A 12,620-nucleotide genomic window follows, 5' to 3' on the forward strand; every position below is an offset into this window, starting at 1 on the left:
GGTGAGCAGAAAAAACAACAACCAGGTGAGCAAAAAAAACAACAACCAGTCAAAAACAAAAAAAAAAACGAGGTGAGCCGACAAACATGCAGGTTTCCTGTCGCCACCAATCATAGACGTTTCTGCTGGAAAGAGAAGCTTGCAGTGACCTGAAGGTAAAATTCTGGCTTTGATGCAGAATGTTAATATTCAGTGTTTTTAGTAAAAACTAAACTTTCATCATCACTGTTTGACAAACTTTCCAGCCTGATCAGCAAAAAAGACATTTTCTCATGTAACACATCCACAAGTGGTCAGGAGATAAAACTCCTTTTCCTGCTCTTTAAATCAAACGAGCTTCTTACGACGTCTCTCTGTTTCCCTGGTGACTAGAAACATTTCAGCTCCAATAATAGAATCCACTAAATCATACAGATTCCAGCAGAAAATGGTGGGAAAATTAAATGAATATGAAAAAATTTTTTTGAGCTGGAAACATGAACAAACCCAGATTGATTCTTTAGTTTTACTTTGACACGATTTCTGAATATAAATTCATATTTCAGTATGAGATTATTTCTTTTTTTATTTGAAGGCTTTTGCATGTGTACATTTTTGTCCGCTGTCACTTCATATTTAGTCCAAAACTTTGTATCAAATTCAGATTTCTGATCCATATTCTTAATTAAAAACCATAAGTACCACTGATGCTGGTAAGACGCTGACTGCTCGTTATTTCACGATATAATCCTTCAAAGTGAATTATTCCCAATAAGAGAAATGTTAAACGTGACGGTTCTCCGTCTGGCCTTTGGATGGACCGCTGAGCCGACCTATGACCCCTGTTGTTCATCGTTAACAGAAACTTGTTCTGGGTTCGGTTCTGCCTTCATGACATCATTCATATGTTCATCCGTTTTATTCACCCTGCTGTGTTTGCTGATATAAACTGTTCTTTTCTATCACAACTGAAACTGATGCTCCTGGTCACATTTAAACTCAATAAAGTAAATATTTTAACAGAAAAGCATCAAATTTGCTTTTTGTTACTTTTTGTTACGACTTTGATGTTCCACTTTATAAAATCTTGATTCTGTTTCAGGTCGTTACCTGAAGACAGATATTTAGATACTAAACAAAATATTACATTTTGATCTAGGAAACAATGATAAAGAAGTGACATCAGCAATAATTTATATTTTATATAAATTTAAATGGTGGGCTGCAATACCAAGCTTTTATTTTGATAGTCCACTTCCACTTATCGGCAAGTGAATTTGCATGTTAGCTAAATATTTAGCTCAGGAGTAATTATTCAGTCTGTAAATATTTAGTTTGATTATTAGGGCTGTAGTGATACAGTAATCTCACGATACGATACAATACACGATATTCTACGCACAATATGATATATATTGCGATATTCAGCAAACAATACAATTCAATACACTTTTGCGATTTTCTGAAAGATTTTAGAGGGACAGAGTGATTTTGGTGACATTTTGTGACTGTTATAGAGTTGGATTGAATTAATTTAACTGAAAACTGATTAACAGCACCAACTACACAACACCTGGCTCTGGTTGGACATGGACACAGATTTAAAGTCGACAGCTGGACAAAATGAATCAAAGAAGTGGTGAGAAAACATGTTTCTTTTAATTGAAACAGTACAAACTGTAGCTTACATGCATTTGTAAAGTAAATAAAGTGCACCAAATACCTGCTCTGCATAGTGTGATACCTTTTAACCTTGACACTTAACATCTGAAGGAATGAGAGCAAGGTGACAGTTGGATGTTATACTTGCGGATGAATATCGACTTTTTTCTAGGCAAGAAAATATTGATGTATATCGCAAAATCGATATTATTACACAGCCCTATTGATTAGAAATATTTTGCTTAGTTTTGAACTTAATGTTTGTCTTGCTAATAAGATATTTATTTTGAAGCTGGCATTTAGAAATGAATGAATAACAAGGTTTAAAAAAATATGCCTTCAGAAAATGAACCTCCATTTTTCCCTCTTATGACAGGATAAATAACAAACTGTTGCAGATAATTTTAACTTTTAAACGGCTCCTGTAGCGGTTAGCTAGCGGTTAGCTTCACAGAACAGACTCCTTTGCAGGATCCGAACTCGCAGCCCCTGATGGAGACGACCTGCGTTTCCTCCATGTTCCTCATTGTTCAGTTCAGCGTTCTGACAAACCTGAGCTCCTCTCAGACCAGCGGCCGTGATTTCTACCAGAACAGAATGAAACCGCAGAGTTGAGAGCTTTAACTCATTTAGCTCAGCTTCCTTTCTTTCTGCTCCGCTCCGTTTCTTCTTCCCAGGAGACAAATTATTTACTGTCCCTGCTAGTATTGATGATGCTCAGATGTTTGAGGCGGTGCAGTTCAGCCGATCCCAGGAGGAAAGTCTTTCATCCTCTAATTGCTGTGAACAGCTGAAGTTCAATGTAAAGAGCGCTCTGCTTTGTATCTCATGCTAATCTTTTCATCATATCCATATGAAAGTATAACTCCGATAATGACCACCCACACATTATAAGGTCCTGTTCATCTAATCCATTTAGCTGGTTTTGCTCTACGAGTTTCCAGGAAGTAAAAGTTGAGTGTGAAGCAGCTGAGATGACAGAAAAGAAAATAATCCACCAGCCTTTAATTATTCAGGAATAAAAGCAAATCAAGATGTGTTGTCATCTTTTAAAATCTATCCTCTAGTAATTGATGCTTTTATATCTTGGAAAGAAATTTAATGGGATATGATAAACAATCACTCCTCTGAGCCGACACAGGTTCACTCATATAAGGCTCATTCACACACAAAGAGCTTAAAGGATAATAAAGGAAAATAAAGAAACTGTTTAAAGCAGCTCATTTATCAGATTATTTGCCAACAAACAGACTTTCAATCCTGATTTTCTGGTTCTGGAAACAGAGTCAGCATTTCTCTGAAGACCTGATCAGACACTCTTTTTTTTGTCTTTTCCCAGACAGAGTTTATGTCTGTGACTCTTTCCAGATGAAAAATCCAAGACATTTATTTAGGATAAATGTCGGCATTTATCAGAGAGTTTGGAGGCGGCTCTCTTGATGTGAGGAACTGGTCAGACTTTCACACCGAGCTGTGAAAGTCCCTGTATCCCATTCCAAACGCCACTTGACCTGCAGCTGGTCTTTGAAGCCTCTGGCTGCAGGTCAGCATCGTTTGTGCTGCAGCTCATCAGAGCGTTTAACTCGCTGCTCTCAGTTTGGCTTTTAAAGAAGAGATTCCCTCTGATGCTTTCAAATCTCAGCAACTTAAAATATCTGTTGAAAACCAGTAAAGAGTCAAAATATAATACTGGCTCAGTGAGTTTCCCTGGTTCATCATCGGCGCCGTGCCGACCGGCTGAAATGAAGAGTCGGTGCTGATTTATCTTGTTTTGTGGTCAAACGTCTCGTCTTCGGCTCATTTGACTGAAGGACTTCGTTACACAAGTCTTTTTTTGTTCTGTTTTTTAAGAGAACAACTTTGCATGAAGTTTGTTTTTAGCTTTTCACCCATTATCTTGTTTTGTTTGGTCTTTTTCAAATCGTCCTTTCATGACCTTTGACCTGCTCTCTGATGCCTGTGGTTTCTGAACTTTTGTTTTTTTTTGGTAATTTCTCTGAAAATTGCACATGCTGACCCTGACTGGATCTGCTGGGACAGAAAAACAAGAAACCTAAAGTCCGAAATGTCGTTGAAATGGAGTGTAGACGACCTTTGACCCCTTCCTAGATTGATGAAAGGCTGCAGAAGACCTAAGAATGGGGTGGAGCTTCACCTTTTAGCAGGACAACCATCCTGAACTCACAGCCAGAGCAAAGCAGCTTCATGGGTTAGAATGGCCTAATCAAAGTCCAGACCTAAATCCAGCTGGGTATCTTTGTGAAGGACCTTCCCTTTCTGTTTGAGGCTCCTAACTGAACCGTTGGGTGATCTTTAGTTTTTGGTGAATCATTTTTAAAGTGACGCCCATCAACCCAGGAGGAGTTTCCATGGTATCGAAGTTTCCAGGGAGAATCGTGAACCTTTCTGCTCTGACCTTTCTCGCTTAGATCCCTCCATCTTTGTTTCTGCTCCTCTTTTAATTAATTTTACAAACAGCTTTGCTTCCGTTTGTCCGGAGTGATTCTCATTTCTGAGCGTTTCTGAGGAGAAAGGACAGCGTGTTGGAGGACTGGCTGCCGTCCAGGTGGACGGGTAAAAATAACCCGGAGGATCTGGTTTTAAATGAGGAGGGAAAGCTTCTCATGGCAGAACGTATGGAAGGAGCTGACTGCTCTGCTCAGATCATGGCTGTGCTTCAGTTTGTGATTCTCCTGCCAACTCTCCACAGCTCATTGTGGCTCTAAAAAAAGTATTTATATTCATGTATGTGAGCGCGGTGCATGCGTGGTGCAGCACATTGTGGGCGAGATGTGCAGCAGATTCAAACCCCTCAGCTCGCTCCAGCGCTCTTCTTCTCTCTCTTCCCCGCGCTCCCTCTTCCTGTCGGAGTGGAGCAACAGATTCACTTGAAGCAGAAGAAGCTCCACTCCTCGTGCAGGTCGTCCATGCTCCTGCTGCCTCTCCCTTAGTAATGACATGTTTAGACGTTTGAACACTCTTTCCCGTTCCTGCTCCTCTGGCTTCTTGGGAAACTCTGTCACTGGAAGATAATCGCTGTTCTTCCAGAACAAAGTAGGAGAACTTACAGGAATCGGATGTTTAGGATGGTTTCTGGTTCGTTTTACTTCATGTTTTTTTCTTTTCTCCCTCTCAGGATAACTGTGCCAGAGTGCTGCTGGTCCGTGGAGCTGACAAGGAAGTGAAGAACTACAACAGCCAGACTCCATTTCAGGTACGGGCGAAATATAAATAAATAAATAAAAGTAATTGCTGCTATTTTTAGCCAATTCTTGGTGATTTATTGCAGCTTTTAGAGTGTGGGGAAAACATTTTTAGTAGCAGCATATTCTCCTCATCTCATTTGTTGCCATGGCAACAGTGGGGAAACAGCCAAGGTCAGTTTCAACCAAGGATGCAAACGTTTTCTTGGCCAATAATGAAAATGTTGTAATTAAAGTCTTGGAGGAGAGCAGCGAGTGAGCGTGAAATGCCGACCGTCTTTTTGGGATTCGTTTCAGTCGGGCGCAGAAAGGACGACTCTGATGCGCTTGAATTTATTGAAATAGCGTGAAAATGTTTGATTTAGAGCTAACGCACCGTGCACTAATATGAAACATGAACACGCCAAAGTTTAATGTGTGTGCATGAATGCTCAGGGTTGCACAACAATGTTTTCACGTAGGGCGTGTTCATGAGCCACTCTAATTATTTCTGCAAACATTAAATGTTCTTTTTGCTGCAAACAAACGTTTTAAATTACATTTCTGCAGAAAATGTTGCTAAACTTTCCGCTTCAGATCGATACCTGGTTGTCCGCTGTGCCGGCGTCACACTGTCACAAACATCGGATGAAATCTGACATTTATTTCAAAAGTTTGAAAACTAAAATAGAAGCACTGATGCTACTATTTTAAAATTAGATTTTAAGAAAGTGGGAGGTGACTGCAACCAAACCAGAGTTTCATTGGGCCGAGTTTCAAGCCCTCCAACATGTCAGGCATAACATTATGACCACAGACAGATGAAGTGAACAACATTTCTCATCTCTTCATGGTGGTAGTGATTATGTTGGCAAGGAAGTGAACGTTTTGCAGTCCCTCCAGAAATTTTGCAATTAAAAATCACTGATTTTGTGGAGCTACGTTGGAAATATTTGTAAGGAATTTTGCAATATTTTGTCCTCATTTCCCTTTCAAAATCTATATGTAGAAGAAAAAAGATGCAAAAAAATAAGCTGACAGACTGGACATAAAGAAATTAGCTTGATTTTTGTTGCTCCATATCAGTAGAACTGAGGCAGCAGTGTAGTAAAAGTAAGAGATACTGCCACCTGCAGGTGGGAGTTGGCAGTCAACGTAGACCCAATGGTTTTAATCATTTCTCTGAAACATTTGTGTGAATTTCCTCAATCGCAGAATCATGAAGACCTGAAGGGGCTGGTGTGGTCAGCTGCCTGAAAACGTTTCCTACAGTTTTCACATGTTTGGAAATGTTATTTCCAGTTAATTAAGCTGAGCTAAATCTGTAATAATAAGCTTCAGCAGGAATAGAAAGAAAAGTTTGCTTCTGCTTAAAATTAAAGATTTGATGTTTTACATTTTGGTTTTGTTTGTGTGAATACGTTAAAATCAGAGTGATTTTACTTCATGCTATCATCCTGTAAGAGTCTAATCTGACATCTGTGGTCCAAACTGAGGATTTCTCCTTATGCAGAGTGAACCTGCACTGCTGTGCATGTTTTATGAGGGGAAAATCCTGCAAAGGACTAAGTTCCAACTGATATGTTTGACTCATAACCTACGCCTAAGTTACAAAAGAGCCTTATCCAGGCAGGCATTTACGAAAGGCAGTCCCACGGGGTCCTCGAGGTCCTCCACATCCACTCCAGTGGAGCGTTTCATTAGCTGAGCGTTTCACAGAGAGGGAGGGCAGGATGAACTGAAATCACATCACTGTTAGTCAGAGTCTGACTACAGCCGAGGCTTAAATTTAGCCGTTTCCCTGGAGCTTGATTTCTGTGAACAAACTGCACTGAACAAAATCTAGAAAAAAATAATAAGTTTTCATGATACTGTGAAGTTTGACACTTTACAGGAACCATAAGCAGCTTAAAACTGGCTGTATAGTTTGGTGAAAATCAGGGATGCACTGAGCTATTAACATGCTGTTATGGCCAGTATCCAATATTTACTAAAACTATATATATGTATGTTTCCATACACTTACAACAGTGGGAAAAGACAAGGACACTGCTGACACCTGCTTTGCCTCACCATCAGTCACATGACCAAACAAATACCACATGACCCCGTCTACTCCCAGCCCAGAAACACAAACAGCAGAAAGATGGAAATAAACATCAGTTCTTCATATCAACCCAGTTTTACTTACTGAACCGATACTGATGTGGTAATGCAGATAAATTGCTTCTCTAGTGTAAATATGCCCATGATGTCAGGATGCCCCCCTCAGGCTTGTCTGCTTATCATCTCAGGATGTAATAATTTGGGGGCTCGTCCGGGATCTAACAGCAGGTGTTTTGTTTGGTTATGGGTTCAGTCCTCTCTGTCTTCTCACAGCTTTTAAATGTGTTTCTTGGCTTTGCTGAGTCAAGAAACACAGGGTGAGCCCAGATGTGGGTCAGCTTGTGTGATTTGATTTGGATTTCCTTCTAGATCTCTGAAACTGAATATAGACTCAGATCAGTTTTAGTCTTAGAAATCTGAATCTGTAGTCCAAGCATATTCATGTCTGTATCAATCAATCAATCAATCAAATTTTATTTGTATAGCAGATTTCAGCAGCAAGGCATTTCAGAGTGCTTTACATAATTAAAATAAAAACAGCATGTTACTGTAGATAGTGATGGACACACTTCTGCTAATAAGCTGACAGCGCAGCTAATTTTTTTGGCTAGTGCGAGTGTTTTTGTGATAATGAAGATGTTTAGAGCATCTAGTGTCCCCTATTTTTCCAGATGAGTTATGTAATAATTTCTTGAAGTGCAAACCGTACAGGAAGGTGTGCAATGACAAATTTGCTCATAAAATCATTGAGACGTGGTTGGTATTAGCAGGGTTATATTTAGTGCTTTAGCATTAGCTTCTGCTAAATACCATGTTGGTGTATTGCTTTAGCATTAACAGAACTAATATTTTTGATTGGTGCTTTAACATTTCAGTTAGCGGTGCACAACACCATCACCAATGAACTTATTCTGTGGGCTCAGAGTTTAGTTGTTGGAGTTTCTCTCAGATTTTTCACATAACTGGATCTATTGGTAAATCAAAGCTGTTGTTAAGTATTACGCAACACGCTTCTTTTATCACTGCACTGCTTTTTAAAGCAAAGCAATTCTCTGTGATAGTGAGATGATTTCCTTCCCTACAAAAGCCAAAGATTGCTGACAATAAGACCCAGCAGCTGCTGTCCCTCAGAAGTGAGGACGTTCAGCTTAACTGGGCGGCCAAGTAGAAATCTGCTGCAGAAGAGAAACAAACAGCCGTTATTTTCCTGACAGCAGGCTCAGCGGCTGAACATCAAGCAGCCACTAAACGTGTTGGACTCTCACTTGTTGTTGAGTGGAGGAAAAAAATCGCTCTCTTGCACTTACTATCTTTATCATTGTTGCACTCTCCTCCTACACATGAAGCCCAGAGCCGAATCCAACAAGTTTATGCCTGTTTTACAGATGGAAGAGCAGGAAGCTGAAACAGGTAAAGACCAGAGGAATCTGAGCTTCAGGACTTTTAAAAGCTGAGACTGTCCTGCAGCTCAGAGGACGATACGGTCAGGGTCATGTCCAGGTCCATTTATTCATTATTTTTCTTGCAAATTAATAAAAAAAAAAAACTTTTGGAAACATTTTCATGTGGTTTCCTTGACATCCATGGTAAAAGGTTTGATTTATTTGACATTTTCAGACTGTTTTGAAGTGGCTTCTAGTTTTATGGTTCAACTTTAGGATATGATAAATATGATCAAGCTTTGAACTTTGACCTCATGTAGAAAATCACTGAAGATCCCAGATTCTTTCCAGCTTCCCTGTAGTTCAGGCAGGTTTTCGTTTAGTTTGAGGTGTGGAATTTGACTAGGCCATTCCGGTGGGATCATTGTCTTGTTGATGACCCAGTTAGGACCAAACTTCATCTGTCTGACTGATGGAGTCACTTTTCCATGTGGAGGTCAAAACCTGCTGAATGCGTGAAAACCAGCCCACATCATCATCCCTCCACCACCGAGCTGGAGGAGTTTGTGCTGCCAGACGTCCTGCTGTCTGCCATCTTGTTTTCCTTCAACCTTTCCTCTTTGCAGAATGATGGAGTTCAGATGGTCTTAAAATCTCACAGATTGATGGGAATTGTTGATGTTGTTCCAGTTTCATCGTCATAGTTGATTTGGTTCAGTTCTCGTAGCTTTTACATTTCTAAAGGATTTTTAATCTGTTGATCTCGAGAGTTTACGATGCAGAAAAAAAATGAACTAAATATTTGTAGGAATAAAACAGCAGACAAGAGAGCAGGTGACATCAATAAAACAGGTCAGAAGTAATTAAATATCATTGGAATTAGAAACCACAACACGGTAGAATAAATTGGGTTCAAGCCGCTGCACCAATAAATTTGAATGCATTAAAAGGTCATCCTCTTCAAATGCTTCATCTCAGTTTTATTTGCATTTTGAAAAATCCTGAATATCAGAGCAGAAACATTACATAACTCTAAACAGGAATGCATCTAGACGGAGAGCTCGAACACACATTCCCACCCACACTGCCGTACCTCAGCAAAACAACAGAAAGAAGCTCAAACACACAAATTAACTACCTATCATGGTGAAAATACGTTAAACGATGAAAGAAAAGCAGCTTTAAACTGAGAAAACGTGTTTTCCTTTGTTCAGAAACGGCTCTCTAGATGTGCTTGAAACAAATGTGACAGTTATGAGCTTTTTAAGGAAAAATCAAATTAACTTCACAGTTACAAATACGAGTTAGACGACAAAGATTAAAAATAAATCAAGTTTACTTAAAGCCCAGGCGCAAACTTACAGCAGTTTGAAATTGTCTGGTTATTAAAAATGTTTATATTTTAAGACTCAAATAAGTTTGAGACATTGTGAAAGGAAGTGACTTTATGTGCAGTGCAGCCCTTTGAAGGCTGTAGGACCTAACATTCATACCAAAGTTCACAATTTGCACTTTTTTGTTTCTCCATTTGGGTCTCTTCTTTTGGTGTCTGGAAAACGAGCCATTTCAAAAACCTGTGCTGTTGTGTAACTGTGCATCTATGTGCAGCCATTTTCACATGTATATGTGTAAACAGAGTTGGGGGCGTGGCCACCAGTACTGATATGCATTAAAGTGACGGCGCTCATTCTGAAAATAGGCAGAACTGAGCAGAGACTAAAATCTCATTATCTAAGAATGGTTTTGTTTAAAATATATATAATTAACATGATTTTATAGCCTGTAAACGTTTCCTAACCTCTTTAAAAGAAAGCATAATAAGTCCCTTTTAAGGTAATTACAATTATAGTGTTGGACTGTTGGTCCAACACTATAATTTAAAATGCCTTGGATGAAGCTGTTGAGGCTTAAATGCCCATAATATTCATTATATCCATAATGCCCATGTGACATCTTTTTGTTAGTGTAGAGTCTGATTTGCGTTTCTAAAAACAATGGAAGATGCATCATTTCCAACCAAAACTGCCAGATTTGCCATGGTGAAGGTGGAGGGGCTTTTAGCCCAGATCTGATGCAGCTGGACGACGTTATGAAGGCTGGAGTTCAGTTCATGTCTGTATTCATATGGAGCAAACGCTCTGCATGTTTCTCAGCTGAAGAGGAAACCGGTTTGATGGCTCCATCATTAGGAGCCAAACCAACAACTGGAGCCGATTCCTGAAAAGCTTTGCTGCCACGGCTGAATGAGGCGCTCCCTGCACGGCCTGTGGGCGTGTGGCGGCCATGCCATCTGATATATCATGTCTCAGTTCAGCATCTGTGTGTGTGTGTGTGTGTGTGTGTGTGTGTGTGTGTGTGTGTGTGTTCTCGGCGCTCTTTAAAAGATGTATTGTTTAAGGCAACAGAAAAGGAAAACCAGAGCAAAACAAAAATTCAGCTGTTTTCTCTGAGTTCTTTGTTTTCTTGATGTGAAACTTTTATAGATTTCGCCAAAGCGGCTCTTCATGTTGTGTTTCTCATCTCTCCAGTCTGATCTGTGGATCTTTCTGATCTCTTCAACCTTTAAAAACCAAATGTCTCCATTTTCATCAAAACATTCCTCCATTCTCCACATTTCTCCCTTTTCTGTTCCCACTCTGTCGCTCCCAGTCTAAGCCTTAAAGGGACAGTTAGGAAGTTACTGAGGTGGGGTTCTGTGAGTAGTTGACACAGTCAGCGGCTTACCTGCGGCAGAAAGAAATCCTTCTGAAGTGAGTTTTGAGTTCAGACCCTCCGTATGAACAACAGGCTGGTTTTTACCAGGCTGGGTTAGGGTGGATGTGCCTCACTTCTCCCCACGTTGCTGATCAATCAGCATATCAATGTGTCGTTATGGGTGAACGTGACTCTGGAGCTTTGATTGGTCAGTTTGACTAGAAACCAGTTTATAAATTGAGTTTATTTGCCGTTTATGGGAGGTGAGGCACCAGAAGCAGACAGAGAGGTGGCAGAAGAACTAGATCAGAACCGCTAACTGATCGGTGACATGAGGAACTGAACGGTTCATCTGGACTCATCTGGACCTGCGGCGGTTCTGGATGGACGGATTGTTTCCACTGAGTTCTGTCGTCTTCTTCAGATAAACTCGCTCCGACTCCCCGGAGACCTGCTGTCAACTCGGCTCGGCATCCTGGAGAGCGTGATCCGGTGCTGCCTTCAGGCGCTCCTGGCTGACATGTTTCTGTTGCCAACCCAACCGGCTCCCTCCGGCTGTGCAGGAAGTCGCTGTCACCACGGAGACAGCGGCGCTCCGAGATCCCATGACACTTCAGATAAAAACGATGTTTCTTTTCCTCCCGGAGCATTAAATATGTAAATATTTCTTCAGATTTACAGCTTTTCTTTCCCTTTTTAGCAAATTAAACATTAAATGAAGCTGCAGGAAGCTCAGCTATAAAAAAAATTATGTTTTATGGTCAAATCTGAAATTTTGTCTAAGATTAGGTGGAAATATTTGGGTCTTTAGACATTAGGTTGCTTATGAATGTGGAACCATTTTATGTACTTACTGCAGTAATGCATGATCTGATTAGCCTGCAGCAGTAGAAACAACATATTAACATTTCCTGGTGATGCTGTTTGTTGATTCTTTATAGTCCGGTTTATTTGACTCGATGATGGAGTCGATGGATCAGCTGATAATCTTTTGTTTCTTTAGAAAACTTTTAGATGCCTGTTGAGTTGCTCCATCATGTTTTGATGAGTTTTCCAGTGTAATCCCAGTCTGTATTGACCTGTAGTTTCCTCCGTTCCTCTGAAGAACCTTTTGCTCCTCTCTGGTGTTCCACTTGGCTGAAAGTGTCTCTGAAAGCTCCTCCACATCTTTACCCCCTTCCTGTTATACACAACCATTTGTCTCCCTGACAACCAGCGGAGACCAGGAAGAGAATGGATGTGGGGGCGGCCATGGCAGTAGTGGTGTTGATTGTGGGCGGCAGGATGATAATGAGAGATAAATTGTGTTTCCTGCAGCTCATTGGTTAGCAGCTTGCTGATCACTCGCTGCTAAAAAGAGACTTGAGAGCGCCCCCTGCTTCTCTGGTTTAGTTGTGTTGGGCTTTGTGTTTCAGTGGAGATGAGTTTACAGGAATTCAGTGGTGGTTTCAAAGACAAACGTCTGTTTCAGTGCTTCACAGTAACCTTAGCTGAGCTTATATTTCTATCTTCAGACTAAAATATTAACACATTAGTGACAGAGGGATTTCTGTCCCTTCATCATCTGCTCCTCCTCCAGCTGCTGTGGCTCTGAGTCAAACCAACCTGTTCCCTC

The 12,620-nt window shown here is 40.4% G+C and overlaps 1 protein-coding gene across 1 annotated transcript in view; it reads left to right on the top strand.

The window, feature by feature from the left end:
- Window positions 1-12,620, top strand: part of LOC106908612 (SH3 and multiple ankyrin repeat domains protein 2-like) — a 164,902-nt gene that overhangs the window by 65,164 nt on the left and 87,118 nt on the right. Inside the window, exon 10 of the mRNA XM_088004520.1 lies at window positions 4,778-4,855. Within this exon, the coding sequence (XP_087860646.1) occupies window positions 4,778-4,855 (78 nt within the window). The remainder of the gene's footprint in view (window positions 1-4,777; window positions 4,856-12,620) is intronic.

The sequence above is a fragment of the Poecilia mexicana genome, unplaced genomic scaffold (assembly GCF_051168715.1).
Source record: "Poecilia mexicana isolate PSO_F unplaced genomic scaffold, ASM5116871v1 scaffold_3, whole genome shotgun sequence".
Classification (NCBI taxonomy): domain Eukaryota; kingdom Metazoa; phylum Chordata; class Actinopteri; order Cyprinodontiformes; family Poeciliidae; genus Poecilia; species Poecilia mexicana.